Here is a 15,406-nt window from a genome sequence, read left to right as displayed (position 1 = left end):
CATCTTATTTACTCTCCACTCCAAGTTTCATTCCTTCTCTCATTCATTCCATTCTGTCTTTCAAACTCTTTGCCCCCACCCCCCACCCACTCAGTTTGCATGTGCAGACTTGTATGACCAGGCAGAGCTCATTCATTACAACACAGTTCCTTTGGATGCAGTGTTTGCTTTAAAGGTGCTGTGTGTAGAATTTAGTGGCATCTAATGGAACAGACTGTGCAGAAATGGAATATAATATTCATAAGTATGTTTCAATTAGTGTATAATCCTATGAAAATAAGAATTGTTATTTTCATTGCCTTAGAATTAGCCTTTCATATCTACATAGAGAGCCGGTCCCCTTCCACGGAGGCTGCCATGTTGCACCACAATATTTCTACAGTAGCCCAGAATGGATAAACCAAACACTGGCTCTAGAGAGGGCCTTTCACAGCCACCATAGGCTCTCCTACACGCTTGGAAGGGGAGGGGGAGTGGAATGGGAGGGGTATTCAGTTGGTTGCAATAGCAACCTCACCGCTAGATGCCACTAAATCCTACACACTAGTCCTTTAGAACTGTGTAGAGGAGCATCCACTGGTCTGGTTTTATCGGTTGTTCTGCTCAGATTTGATTTGAACTTGACCGTAGTTCAAGGTGGCTAAATAAATAGATCCCAGTTGAACCTAGTAAAAAAACATTTGGCCATACTTCAGGTTTCAGAGGGGACATTTTTGAAGCCTGGTGTCTGAGTGTATTGTTACCTTACATCTATGGAATTGGACCTCCAATCTTTGTAAGTACTGACCAAGATGTGTTTGCAGCATTGTGTGTTAATCTACCTAGTAATTAATTGCATAATGGCACTGAATGCTTGGTGAGATTGCTAGTCTTGTTAAGCTGGTTTAAGCCATGACTTTTGATGTACAGGGAGCATTTCTATATGCGTTAACCTCATGTTTTGGAACTTTGACCATGTTTAACATAGATATCTGACATCGTAACTGTATATAAATAACAAAAAAACACAAAAAGCATAATATGTCCCCTTTTAATGATCACAACACTCATAAACTGCAAAGTGGTTAAATGCACTGGATGTCCAACCAGCTTGTGGAGGCCACACCTCTACCCTGGATTCTCCATTAACAGAACTATTTAAGACAATCAACAGGAATATCCTGTCCCACACTGCTTGCTTCCCTCGCCTACCCAATATCTCATAAAAATGAAGTATTCAGCCCTGCTATCACTTCTTTAATGGCATATATCTGAAACTTCCCTGTTTGTAAAATACAGTGGAAACACAAGAAAGACACTAATATCAGAGTCTCACAAGGCTCTTAAAAGTTCAGGTTAGGTGAAACAGCAGGTTGTGGGCTGTTCTTGCTGTGGTAAAGTGTTATTTGTTTGTTTCTGAAGCCAAGAATTCCTCATTTGGGAAAGGAGGAAGAGCCTGAATAAACCTGATGATGTTGCATGAGTGAGCAGAAAACACCACTACTGGTGGTTATTCATGCCTTGCCTTGCCAAACCCGCCCTAAACACTCCCATCCTGTAGAAGAACAACAACAACATCTGATCACGCCCATGATTCCTTTTCTTTTTTTCAACATATGCAAAAATGTTTGGAATTTATCCTTTTATTCCTTTTATTATCAAAGAGTTGGCATATATTTGAGTAGTGATATTTTGCAGTTGACATTGATAGTTAGAGGATAACACGCGACATGTCTTCATCAGTCTAGACAGATGCAACTTGTTGACAACAGTGATATTCCAAAGATTCCAAACAAATAAAAAAATGGCAACAAAATGCAAGAATGTGGTGTTTAAATTGTATTGTGTGTTAACTGTAAAATAACATGGACACAGTGTGTTGTTTCTAACACTTGTTGAAGTAGTGGAGTGTTCAGCATGTTTCTGTGTCACTGTAAGATATAGCATGAAACCACTGATGGAAACTTACCTGCAACTGTTCATTAATGTTGCGAAATACGGTCAGTGAGACAGATGCACACAAACACACACACACACACACACACATTCAAACAAAATGAGCCTTTTATCCATAGAGTTCCTGTTCAGACTGACATCTGCCCCTTCAGTCATTTGCCGTGCTGACGTACTACTTCAGTAGTGGCAAAGGTTGAAAAACCTGTTAGGATGGAATGTATGCAGCTGATCAGGCAGCAGGCTTGGCACTGTATGTCCAGCAGCTGGTGGAGATGCCATGGTGAACTCAAATTTCTCTGCCAACAGAAATTAAAGTACCTTTTTCAGTTGAATTTATCCATGACGAGCCATAAAAAATATGTTTAGTCTGTATTGTCGTATGTCTATGTATTGTTGGCATAAGTGACGAACAAAAATTGAGTGGAATTAACGCCAAACAGCTCAAACCAGCACTGTGATGGTCTGGGTTTTAGAGCACATCCTTTGAGACCACTGTGGTGAAACATTTTAGTCGCAATCCAGTGCATTGGCCAGTCAAATGCATGCAAAGGTAGATAAAGAAATACAATTAAAAATACACACAGAAAAAGATGATATAAAAATAAAATCAGCTCGGAGTAGTCAAAGACTGTTGTAAAGAGACTGTGTAAAGTTCTGCCTCTCATGGTCCCGTATCTAGGTAATAAACACGGCATTTTTAAGAAAAAATATAAAGTCTACTAACCAAGAAAACTTAAACTGAACAGTGATGAATCTCAAACTGATCTGGAAGGGGAAAAGATTTCGTTAACTCCAGAAATAGAAATATCAGTTTGCATGAACGACCCCTTCTTTCCATTTAAACACTACACTTCACAAATTTGAATCCTGCCATGGTTCCTGTCTGGCCCCATTCAGTGCTTTTTAGCGTGTTTATTCTTGGAAACCGGGCTAATGAATCTTATCAGCTGTGCTAATGGACTCCTTTACATCATTAAACATTCAGCAGCCTGTCAGTGCCAGTCCAAACTTGGCACCCGCTAACCAGGAACAGTTAGGCGGATGTCGCGGGGATTTCCCATGAGAAAGTGGGTTCATTACATTGTTGGTCGAGGCGGACATCAAAAATCATCAAGTCAGTCATTTATATCTGCAAAACAGACACTATTTAACCTGACTTGTATATTAAACGCCTACATTTCAAAATGGACAAAATAATGTGAATCACAGCTGCCAACCAACCCAACTGATCTGTTGTCAATGTCTTAGTCAACTCACAATTTATGGAAATTTGTTATTATTGGATGTTACGGGACAGAGTGAACTGTGAATTCAGCAGCCACACAGTTCTCCGTTCTCTATTTCTCTGTTTAATGTCTTCAGGTTAGGCTAACCCATTGTTGCTAACTTTGGAGCTAACCCCCTTTACTTTTCCAGCACTTGGGGGTCTTGACAAATTGCAGCATTTATTAACTGACACACTGTAGTTTGTACTATTCATTTACTGCAAGACCGACAACTTACTGCTAACCTTTTCCTCTCCTCTGCTCCGCTCACATTCACTGTCATTTTTCTGCCGATCGCTCTTTCCCCACCCGCTTCACAAACATATTACGCAATCCCGTATTCCTTAACGGAGTTACGCTACCAACAGTTTCCCAGACGACAACAACACAGAGGTTGACTCACGTATTGGAACAGCACTGCACAGAGGCTTCCAAACGCTATTGATTTCCTAATGAATGGCTATTTGGCATTATTTTTGACATTAAAAATGTTTTTTTGGCCTGTCAGGGGTTCTCGTTGTTATAATTATAGGGGAAACACTGATTCAGTAAACACTCAGTAAACGTTGAGTACAGTTAGACCCAGCAGTCTCCATTAGGTTGGCCGCGTTCAAAGTTGTGAAAACAACGGGGCTGTTTTGAATACACCCTCATTTTTTACCAGGTAATTTGTTAGTTTGTTCCTACCACCACAGGAAATAATGGATTAATCCTGGAAAGCTATTGATGTAGCACGACCAATAAGAATTTAGTCGAACAAGAGCATATTGACCAACTAATCAACCAGTCAACCAAGAGACTACAGCCCTACTGGAGTGTGTTGACTTAAGTCAAAATAAACGACACTGTCTGTTCATAGTAATGAAGGAATACATAATTCTTGTTAGTAGGATGAATTCATTGTTGGTTTTGATCTTTTCATAGGATTTGTTGACAATAAAATATAGTCACAAATATAATCATATAATCACAAAAATATAGAATATCACCCTTTAAAAAGCCAAATTCTGCCTTTCTTCTAGATTTTTTTCTGTCCATTTCTACATGTTTTGAATGACTGCTTACAAATCCTGAATTGTGGTCTTTATTTTCATGGTGCTTCATCCTGCTCTTCCAGTCACACTTTCCCAGAAACTAAAACTTTGACAAACCTGATCACAGGTTACATGGTCATGAGGTCTCGCCATCTCATGTACTAGTGTTCACTGGGTTTTTTCTCAGTCCTTTAACCTGAAACAAAACACCTGGTTTCCTGTTCATGCTAACATATCTTGTGTCATGTTTCTGCTACAGACAGCAAATCAGCTGAATAAAACTCATGTAAACACACTGAACTGTAATGAGTCCTGAGTACACAATGACAACGCACAAGAGGGTGTAGTCACATTCCTCAGTCGCATGTTTATAGATATTCATTAATTACAGGACACCCAAACACACATTGCAACATCATCACACACTCGTCACATTACATCAGGGGATTTAGCAGACACCAGCCTGTTAAATAAGAAAGTAAACCTGAACTGCAGCTCTTTATTTCTGCATCTGTTCACTGAGTATTGATGGTTGGAATGACTCAACAGATCGAGGTGGGTGTTCTGTTGTTGTGACATGAATTTCTTCTAAAATTTAAATGCTGTAAAATAATTTAACATTTCTGAAGCGGACATGAGCTTATGAGATTCATAAGCTGTTAGAAATTATCTTCCTCCTCCTGTCTTTTATCTTTATCAGCATTTCCTCACTCTTTTTCCATCATTGAGCATCTGAGGCCTGAGGTTGATACATTTGTTTAATCTTTGCCATCAAACCGTCCAAACATTTGTTACAAAAATTGTCAAAAACGCCTGTGAGGATATGAATTATTTCACATTACATTTATTGATCGACTGAATCTCTTCTTCTTTCTCAGAGATACCTGAGGTGTTAAGATGAGTCGGCCGCGGGTAGACTCCCAGGCTTCCATGCGGCCTGACGATGAGGTCATGCCATACAGTGACGACGAGACGGATGACGAATTGGCACAGAGCAGTGACGGGGAAGCAGAGGACTCACCAGGAGCCGTGCACCCCCCAGTGGACGCTAGAGCCAGCGGTGAGGCACTACAGAGATTTCTAATGATAATAACTTTATTTCAGTTTTATTTATTCTAACCTCAGCTATATTTTAGGAAATCCCTTTTGTCAGACCATTGTTCTTACAGACACGATAAAACATGGATGTCCATTTCATTTCTGTGCGTCCAGCACAGGGAGAGGTCCAAAATGTGTTTTAGTCTTAGCACAAAGACTGAAGCAGGGGGAAACTGTTAGCCAAGCGCCGTCTAAAGAGGCAAAATATATCTTCGAACAGCTCCAAAAGCTGACTGATTTACATTGTTTATTGAGCATAACTTAAATAAATCGCAAAACCATTTTTTATTCAGTAGTTTACATGTTAAATTTATGTTAAAGAAACTGTTTATTTTATGTTTAACACTTTATTTTTCAGAGATCAACTGGAAGGTGAAAGCCAATGACCGACCTTTCCACCACCTGCCAGAGTTTCAGAAAAAAGTCTTCTTGTGCTTTAAGAAGAGCAAATACTCTGTAAGTTCATATAAAGCTATTTACTCGCCTTTATCCTCCTGTCCTTGTTGGTCCCGGTAGAAATATAACCCTGAGCATATACTGTAGAGCTGAGCAGGGTTGGCACACCCTGGACAAAGAGCAGGACAAGTAGGTGTTTTGCATGTCGTAGCCCTTGAACTGTTCATGTATTTACCCAACTGACTTCCCAGGCAGAGATTATTGTCTTCAGTCTGATATTTGGAGATTGGAGAAAAGTATTGCATTGACAAGTCATGCTGGTAAAAATTCAAACCTGCAAGACAAACACTAAGCAAATGCTAAGTCTTATCCCGAGTTTAAAAACAGTCCTTACTTTCAACTACATTATCACATGATAATGCAACATTGATTTTTTTTTTTGAAAAGGCACCCTGTTGTTCATTGTGATTGAGTATCTACTTTCAGAGAGTTTCAAGATTAACTTAGAAATCAACTAAAACTAATGACTGCCCAAAGGGAAGCACATCAACCTGACAGAACATGATAGATGATTTGGAAAATAATCAACCATTGGTAGAGTACTGCACAGGTGTAAAACTGAGAGCCCCCCACCACCACCATAAAAAACCCCAAAACCACACGGTGGTTGCAGCAGAGTATTGCTGCAACCATGACAAAGTGGGATTAAAGTAATGAGAAAATTTTGTGATATAACAAGATAAAGTGATGTTATGTTACAAAAAGAGAAGTTTTTCATGAAAACAGAATCATTTACTGTCTCGTAACAAAAAAAGTCAACAATGGTATGAAAAATATCTTTATAGCATTATTAGTGTCATTTTTACAACAAAATGTAAATATACCAAAATGTATGTTGGTTATAACTCTGTACTTTAACAGAAATGTATTTAACTTTAACTAAACAAACTAAATCATATGTGAGATGGGAATCGTAAGCAATAGTTGAACTCATGCTGTACATTTCTGTGAGGGACTTTAACCAGGTCTAAGTACATTATTTGACATCATTCCCAAAGAAAAGTAAGTAGTAGTAGTAAAAATGCAAATATTTTTGCATGACTGGTAAAGCTTTGAGTTCTCTCTCTCACATGATTACCAGGTTAATGAATGAACATGATGTACAACAGCAACAAGGAAGCCTGCTATGTTGATTTGGTAGTTTTCCTCGTGTCTGTCTCTTGCTTCCTCCTGATGTCTCATCTTTATTTCTGCTGAGCCATTTCTGACTCCATGAAGGCTCCCTGATCTGCTGAAAGGTCAAGTTTTAAATATGCTATTTATGCTTTGACAATACTGTTGCTTTGTATGTTCTATTGTTTTAAATGAAGTGTAGATGAAAGGGAGATGAGGTGGAAGGATTTGACCGAATGATGACTGAGTGGAACTTGATTTAGGGGAGCGCTCTCATACCCAAATCAGCAAAGACTATTGGTTTTCTTTGTTTTCTGTAAATTTTTGGTTTATCATCCAGTTCCTTTTGTTAACTTACTTCTCTCTACTTGTGGAAAACTATAATTTGGATTACTTTCTTTAATTTAAAGCTCCAGCTAACTTTAAACTGCTGAAACTTGCTGGTGTGACAGTGTTTTTTTAAGCAGCTGCTGAAGTGTTTTTGTGTCTGAAGCTCTGTGTCGTCAGTCTTTGTGGAGCCTGAAACCTGATCGTCCAGCTGAGCTGAAGTGTGTCTCCCTAATAGACACATTAGACACATCAAGACCCAGACAGACTGAAGCCAGAACATGTTTTCAACAACTAAAATATTTATCTTCTTCACATTGGAGTACTAAATCTAACCATACATTGGTGGAGAGAAAATATTTTAATAAGCTGATGAATGTTTTTGACCATCCCTGTTTGACCTTCAGGTGAACCAGATGATTATCTGTAATGAAATGCACCTCTGTCTTATTATTGCCAGCCCCAAAAACTGGGCCTCTGCCTGCACAGTCAACCAGGACACTGACTGCTAAGTTGGAAGCCAGGTATTCTCATGAGTCCTTTGGTTGTAGGGAAGGAATATCAGTAAAGCAATACCCTAACCCCTGTCCACACACTTTTGACTACTTTTTGAGTCATGGTTTGGGCTTGGCCTCTCGGTTCTAATGAAGTAAAATGTTAATGCTACAGCACTAAATGATATTTCAGACAAAAGTGTTCTTCCAACTCTGTGGCAACTGTTTGGGGAAGACCCTCTCCTGTTTCTACATGGCAATGCCCCCGTACACAAAGCCAGCTCCATAAAGAAATGGTTTTCCCTATTTGGTTTGGAAGAACTTAACCAGACCTCAACCCCATCCAACACCTTTCGGATGAACTGGAACCCAAACTGCAAGCCAGACCTCATCACCCAATATCAGTAATATCAAACTCTCAGAACAGACCTTGACCTGGTTGGGCTTCAGTGTCTTGCTCAGGGACACTTCAGCAGGGAAGACTATGCTGCCAAGGGGAAACCAGTCTGTAATGGACAGAGCTCAGAAGGCTCTTCTGCTGAAACACAGCACCGCCTCAGTACTGACATCACGATAACTGGACTGATAGCTGCAGCAATTTCACCCTAAAGCTGGGCTCAGACTACAGGAGTTTTAAAATCCGAACTGATTTTGAAATTGGGTTGCAAAAATGAAAAAATGATTGGGGTCGACGTTTAGTCTTTTAGTATGGGTCAAAGGTCAAAAACATCCATTTCATTCAAACTCCACACCTAAAGTTTGTATAAATTTCTAGTCTCTAAGCCCAAGCTAAGATAACCCTGATGACATTGCTATGACATCATCAGGGCTCCTCAGAAGGAGCTCCAGAGCTCCAGACGTCATTATGCAACTGTTTTCACTGGCTGAGCAGTTCTCCCGTTGGCCAGTAAACTGATTTTCATGTGTAAAAATGATGGAATGCCCTTCTTTGAGAAATATATTTTCTGTAGTTAACAGCAAAGAACAAAATACTAACTGGCTCATCACTCTGTCTGCTGTATGTTTGTTCTCTGCAGGGAAACGCCATCAAGACATACAAGTACAACTTTCTCACCTTCATCCCCCTCAACCTGTACGAGCAGTTTAGGAGAGTTGCCAACCTCTACTTCTTGGCTCTGCTCATCTTACAGGTACATCTAAAAAAAATTAACCAACCGTCTGTCTACAGTCCTCTGATGCCTCAAAAATTCAGTGTTTGTGTGTGTATCATTTGTGTTTTATAAAATAGAATAGACTTTGAGCCTAACATACCAATTTTGTTGATGTTTGGATCAATGTACTGTATATTGTGCCTCTGGTACTGGTCTATAACCCTCAATATTGCAAGTTGGCTGAAAACATCCCACCACAAAAATGAGATTTTTGCCATGTAGATTAAAAATATATCCAGACAAGGACCCACAAATGCCATCAAATGTATGTTTGTTTTTTAGGTTATTCCAGACATTTCCACTCTGCCCTGGTACACGACACTGATTCCTCTGGTCGTGGTGCTGGGAGTCACTGCCATCAAAGACCTGGTGGACGATCTTGTAAGACTTCTCCTTTTAGAAATGCACACACTGTACTCTGTACTGATGTTTCTTGTTATTTATTGGCCAACATAGTATATATATATATAGGATATATCTGTGATAAGATATAATTGGCCAATAATATTGGTTTAGTGCCTTTCTATATAAAATTTGTATGATTCATCTTTTAGTGCCTTGCTCAAGTCTTAATTTGGAGTAGGGCTACAACTAATGATTATTTTCATTATTGATCCGCAAATTAGTAGTTTTGTGTATAAATGTTAAAAATGTACAAAAATAGCTTGTTTTTTTTTATTTGACAAACAGTCCAGAACCCCAAAGATATTCAATATACAAATCATCACAATTGAGAAGCCAGATCCAGCTAATGTTTGACATTTTGCGTGATTAGTTGAACATCAAATTACTTGCTGATTAATTTTCTGTCAATTGATTAATCAACAAATGTTGCAGTTCTACAGTACAATCCCTGAGAAAGGTCATTCTGATCCTCAACATGACCAAAATACAAATATTTATTTAGTTGTGAGGTTTGTTCAGGGTTTTTTTTAGTTCTTGTTAGAGTTGGGGGTAAATCAATGGATTGTCTTTTGTTGGCCAGCGACATCAACTTCTTATTGATTTAATGCCAAGATGGATGGGAAAAAACACAACTTTTCAAACAAAAAATCTTGACTACATTAAAGCTACAGTGTATTTCCATGTGATATTAAGTATTTAATATTGGTTTCTTTTTTTGTTTCAGGCCCGGCACAGGATGGACAAGGAGATCAACAACAGGAAGTGTGAGGTCCTGCTGGATGGCAGGTCAGAACAAAGTTAACCTGCCATTAGTTTTGATTTATGCATTTAATGTAAATGTCCACCATCTTTAAAAATGGACCCCTACAGTTTCTGAGAAATGGCAATAGTTCAAGTCCTTGTTTGACAACACATTTGAATACTGAACCAATGATGAACCAATAACTCTTGTTCCCCAAAATCTGATGATATGAAGCATTTGGGAATATGAAACACTTGAACAACTTATAAAACTACAGGGATAAAATGTCTGTTAGGTTTCGTGTTCTATGTGAGGTTTGGTCCTTTTTAAGTGAATGTTGCCATTTTTTTTGTTTTGTTTTTGTATATGATTACGTGGGTGATGACAACATATAAAAATGATGATAAATCTTCTCTGCTTCAGGTTTCAAGAGTCAAAGTGGATGAACGTCCAGGTCGGAGATGTGGTTCGTCTGAGGAAAAACGACTTTATTCCAGTAGGATGATTTAGCCTGCCTAATTTTTGCAGGACTGTGTAACGGTGCCTGTATACCTGACTGACCAAGTGACCAACATTGCCATACACTAGCGTGCCTAAAAAGTTTAGGACCTCAAATTGAACCTTGAGGCACTCCATAAGCAATATGATGAGATGAATTGATAAAATCATGTATTTTAACCAAAAAGGTACATTTTTAAAATGTAGAATTGGAACCATTAAAATGTAGACACAGTGACACTGAACCTCACCTGTCATGATTTAATTACATTTGATGGTGCACTCTGCCAAGATCCAGTTGGATTAAAACTAACTACCTGCATTTGGTCGCAGAAATATATTTATGAGCTGCTTCTGTACTTTTGTTAGTACAGTCAGATATAAAATCATACAAAATCTTAGTATAATGTAGTTATTAGATCAGCTGATTTGCAACAGTTTTTCTCCATGATTTGAGACAGGAATGGTAATTTAAACATGAGGTGGGGATGGTAGATTTTGACAAGTGGTGTGACAACAGCATGTTTAACGACAGGAACACACACAGCAGATGTGTAGTCAGATTTGAGTGTTAAGTCTTCAGAATTCTTGATACATTTCACATTATTTCTTTTCAGGCTGATATCCTCCTGTTATCCAGCTCCAACCCAAACAGCCTGTGCTACGTAGAAACAGCCGAGCTCGACGGGTAAGTCACTTTTTAAATTTAACTTCTCTGTCATTAAAAAAGTAAGAAAGAACACAGTTATGCACATAGTTTTGAACAGTAATACCAGTATTAGAGTGTTATATTCAGTAACACACAATACAGTATATTTTTACGTGGTGACTACTTGGGCAGTATTCTTTTCTTCAATAAGTTTTTGTTTGATATGTCGTTTTTTTCAAGTGCTCTGTCAACTAATTACCCACCGATAAGATAAGACTAAATGTTTAAAGAGCTTTTGCTGGACAGCCTCCGCCAAGCTTGGCCCCATGGCCAGTGTGACCTATATTCTGCGACTGAGTGAGAAACGCCTTTTAAATCAAACAAACCAATAAAACCGGACCTGCTCAGGTGTCTCTAATGGGACATTTTCCAGTACATGGTAACAAAACACAGACATCAGTATTTCAGAGCTTTGTAGCATGAAAACTGCACCAGGTAATTCATTATAAACCAATACATTTTCATAAAGGAAGCTTGCTATTAGGTATCCCCAACAACATGCAGAGAAATTAGACTTTAGACCTTTCCCAGACTGTATCCATCTTGATCCAAATTTTATGAATTTGAATCCAGCTCTGGTTAAATGTCATTCTGCCTTCCTCTGAGGTTAGTTTTCAGTCCTTTGTGTATGTTGTCTTTTTCCTTTGCAGAGAGACGAACCTGAAGTTTAAGATGGGACTTCGAGTGACTGATGAGAGACTGCAGGAGGAACGTCAGCTGGCTGAGTTTAATGGTAAACACCTCTGTGTAATATATAGATTTTAACAACTGCATGGATCAAAACTACAAACCAGATTTAAACAGCTTTTAGTCACTCAAACATTTGACTGAGAACAAGAAGCTCATTTTTTATTTTAAATTGAAAGAATAAAAATGGAATAAATTTAGAATAGAAATTATTGTGAAGATATAATATACATCTTAAAGTTATTATACTTGGTGAATTGAGAGGAATAATTATAATAACAATTAATTAATATCTTTAAACATATCTACATTTTTTCCATCTACCACAACCTGAAAAAGGAATAGCAGGACTTTTTTGTTTAAGTACCAATGAATAAATAGAAATTTCATTAAAACACACAGAGTGATAAGCACAGTAGAGACAGATAAGAATTGAGATTACGTCTGTTTCTGTTTGCAATATGCAGTGTGTATTTTATGTAAGAGATTCTCAAAAGTAGTGTTATTGTGTTTATATCCTTCTTGATATACTATAAGTGTACATTGTTTAGTTTTAAATTTAGTTTAAGCAAGTTTTTACTCAATGTCTGGTGGTTTTATGTTTAATTTTTTGTTTTTTAATAAAAAATAGGGGTGCTTTTTCAGTATTTATTTAGAACAGGTAGTTTTTCCAATGAGTTCTCAACTAACTTAAAGGTACTTAAATCAATACTTTTATAGTAAAGTCTACTCCACTCAAAATGTGCTTGTCTTCTTGTTCCTTCAATGGGTGTCTGAGCTTCACTGCAACTGTTGAACTTCTGGGCTGTCGTAGCAGAAAGCAACTGTTATCACCAAACACGCTCTGATAAACCCCCTGTACACTTCCTGCCCAGCAGACAAAGCTAGCTACTAGCTGATGAACATAGTGGAACATCCAGCAGCTAAAGAGACAGATATTTTTTCAGGAGTTTTTGGAGACCAAAAAACAGTTAAAAGGAACACGCACGTTGGACTTAAATTCATCGGGTGGCCAGAAAAGACGATTCCAAATGAATGCTAATGTTGCTCTCTATCTGTTGGATTTATGAAAAAGACTGTTTCTTAATTCCTTTCACCCTGCAGATAAAATATTTATTTTTTTGTCCATGTTTTTGGTCGTTTTAGGTAATTTTTGCCCCATTACCGCTGATATTGTCAATCTGCCTACACTTGGATCCAGATGAAGATATCTCCATTTACTGAACTAATTCATGCTCCCCAGAGGATGAACCCTCTTGATTTTAGTAGTTTTAGTCTTTTGTTCAGACTAACCCTCCTCTTGTCTCCCCCAAAGCTTTGATCGAGTGCGAGGAGCCAAACAACCGTCTGGACAAGTTCACAGGGGCGATGCTTTGGAACAGGGAGCGCTACCCTCTGGGTCTGGACAACATGCTGCTCCGAGGCTGCAAGATCAGAAACACTGAGGAATCCCACGGAGTGGTCATCTTTGCAGGTATGAACACTTCACCACATTTCTGTTGAGGCAATGTCATTCCTGATCTTCATTGGAAATCACAGCAGAACTCAAAATGAGGGAAAAGGAAATTTTGGTAGACAGAGCAGTCCGAAGATGTGGATATAGCATTTTTGTTGTGCAAAGTAAAGTTGAGCTTTTATTTAGTTGATAGCAAAGTAATCACATTAATTTTATTTTTAAACAAACATTATAGCACATAATTTTCAAATTTGATTGAAAGTCGATTATTGGATCAAATAACCCTTAAATGTAGTCTGTTGGTCTAGATGATTTTTTCCTAATGCAAGAAAAAAAATCCACATTTGGGCTGAAATGATTAGTGCATTCATCAGTTGTTGATGAACAGAAGATTAATCAGCAACAGTTTGATAATCAATTAAATAATTTGAGCAAAAGTGCCAAAAATGATTTAGTTCCAGCTTCTCCATTGCTAAGATTTGGTGCTTTTCTTTGTTTAATGTTATTGTAAATTAAATATCTTTGTGTTTTGGACGGTTGGTTGGACAAAACATTTGAAGACATCACTGTGGACCCTGAGATTTTTTCACTATTTTCTAACATTTCATAGACTAAATGATTTATAGATTAGTTGAGAAAATTTAAAATAATCAATAATTGCAGCCCCAATCCACATTAAGTGTTCAGTCGCAGCGAATTACATTTGATGGTGATTGTGAATAATTTATGAGTGATGAGTGATAAATAAAAACATGTCACTGTTTTATTTTCCTGAAGGTGCCGACACCAAAATCATGAGGAACGGCGGGAAGACAAGGTTCAAGAGGACTAAAATTGACGAGCTGATGAACTACATGGTTTATACTGTAAGTCTGAATCAGATGCGACATTCATCACCATCAGTACAAATGTTCAGTTTCATCATTTAGCTGCTTTTATCGTCTGTTATCATTTAGACCTAGCGGCTGCATATTCTAGAGACTTTTCTCTGTTGGATTCTACTTGATGCATTTTACCTTGCATGCTGTCTCTTTCTGACCATGAATTCACTTTTTAAAACAACAGGTTACATAAATAGATTTTTTGTTTTATTCACATTACTTGGTCTTTGTAATAGTTGCTCATTGTGTACCTGTGTGTCTGTTTGCCCTGTAGATCTTTGTGCTGCTGATTCTGTTGGCGGCAGGTCTGGCCATCGGTCACACCTTCTGGTACGAGGAGATCGGCTCCAAGGCCTGGTATCTGTACGATGGCAAAAACCAGGACGCCTCCTACAGAGGCTTCCTCAGCTTCTGGGGATACATCATCGTCCTCAATACCATGGTGCCAATTTCACTATATGTCAGGTTAGCAAATATACTGTGCTATTACTCTCTGATAACTACAATCTTTCAGAGAGTAACTTTGCTTAATGTCACCAAAAACAATGGTTTTCATTTATGACCATGGCAGCAAAGATCCAGAGAGGAGATTCATGTTATATACAATTGTGTGACTGGTTAATGGTAATCAACGAATACTTGATAGTTATCGAGATGAATTTCACAAAAATGCCATTAGCTGGCTGTTGAATTTAGTGGAAATGGAAAAGGATTTGACAATTTGTGATTCTGGCTCCTCATAGTAATAAAATTTCACCCAAAAGTACTTAAATGTATTGTTCTTCTAGTTGTTTAAAAAAAGCACATTCTCTGTCTAAGGATTTTACTAAGTGCAAACTGTAACTTCACATTACCAACACAAATATAGATGGAGCAGCAGTAGCCTGAAGATCAGATAGAGGCCACATTCTGACAGAACTATTGTTTACTCCTCTCTGTCCTCATCACTTTTTCACTGAGTGTCAGTCTGTTACTTGGCAAGAAAAGCAATTGATTACAGGCCACACTTACTGAGTTTTGACAAGGATTGTAGACTCTGGTCACATGATGTGGACTCCAGTCAGAGTCAAGTCCTGAACATTTCTTCATTTTGCTGACAAGGCATATATTTTGACAATAATGTTGTCAATGTAG

The 15,406-nt window shown here is 38.1% G+C and overlaps 1 protein-coding gene across 1 annotated transcript in view; it reads left to right on the top strand.

Moving 5' to 3' along the window:
- atp8b1 (ATPase phospholipid transporting 8B1) overlaps window positions 1–15,406 on the top strand; it is a 37,754-nt gene that overhangs the window by 8,511 nt on the left and 13,837 nt on the right. The window contains exons 2-12 of the mRNA XM_044333772.1: window positions 5,113–5,294; window positions 5,691–5,788; window positions 8,760–8,873; window positions 9,177–9,275; window positions 10,024–10,085; window positions 10,465–10,537; window positions 11,157–11,227; window positions 11,899–11,981; window positions 13,251–13,409; window positions 14,169–14,257; window positions 14,547–14,737. Coding sequence (XP_044189707.1) covers window positions 5,132–5,294; window positions 5,691–5,788; window positions 8,760–8,873; window positions 9,177–9,275; window positions 10,024–10,085; window positions 10,465–10,537; window positions 11,157–11,227; window positions 11,899–11,981; window positions 13,251–13,409; window positions 14,169–14,257; window positions 14,547–14,737 — 1,202 coding nt within the window. The 5' untranslated portion in view covers window positions 5,113–5,131. The remainder of the gene's footprint in view (window positions 1–5,112; window positions 5,295–5,690; window positions 5,789–8,759; window positions 8,874–9,176; window positions 9,276–10,023; window positions 10,086–10,464; window positions 10,538–11,156; window positions 11,228–11,898; window positions 11,982–13,250; window positions 13,410–14,168; window positions 14,258–14,546; window positions 14,738–15,406) is intronic.

This window comes from Thunnus albacares, chromosome 18, assembly GCF_914725855.1.
Source record: "Thunnus albacares chromosome 18, fThuAlb1.1, whole genome shotgun sequence".
NCBI lineage: Eukaryota > Metazoa > Chordata > Actinopteri > Scombriformes > Scombridae > Thunnus > Thunnus albacares.
Note: the sequence above shows the minus strand (reverse complement) of the source record. Positions and strands in the feature narration are given on the sequence as shown.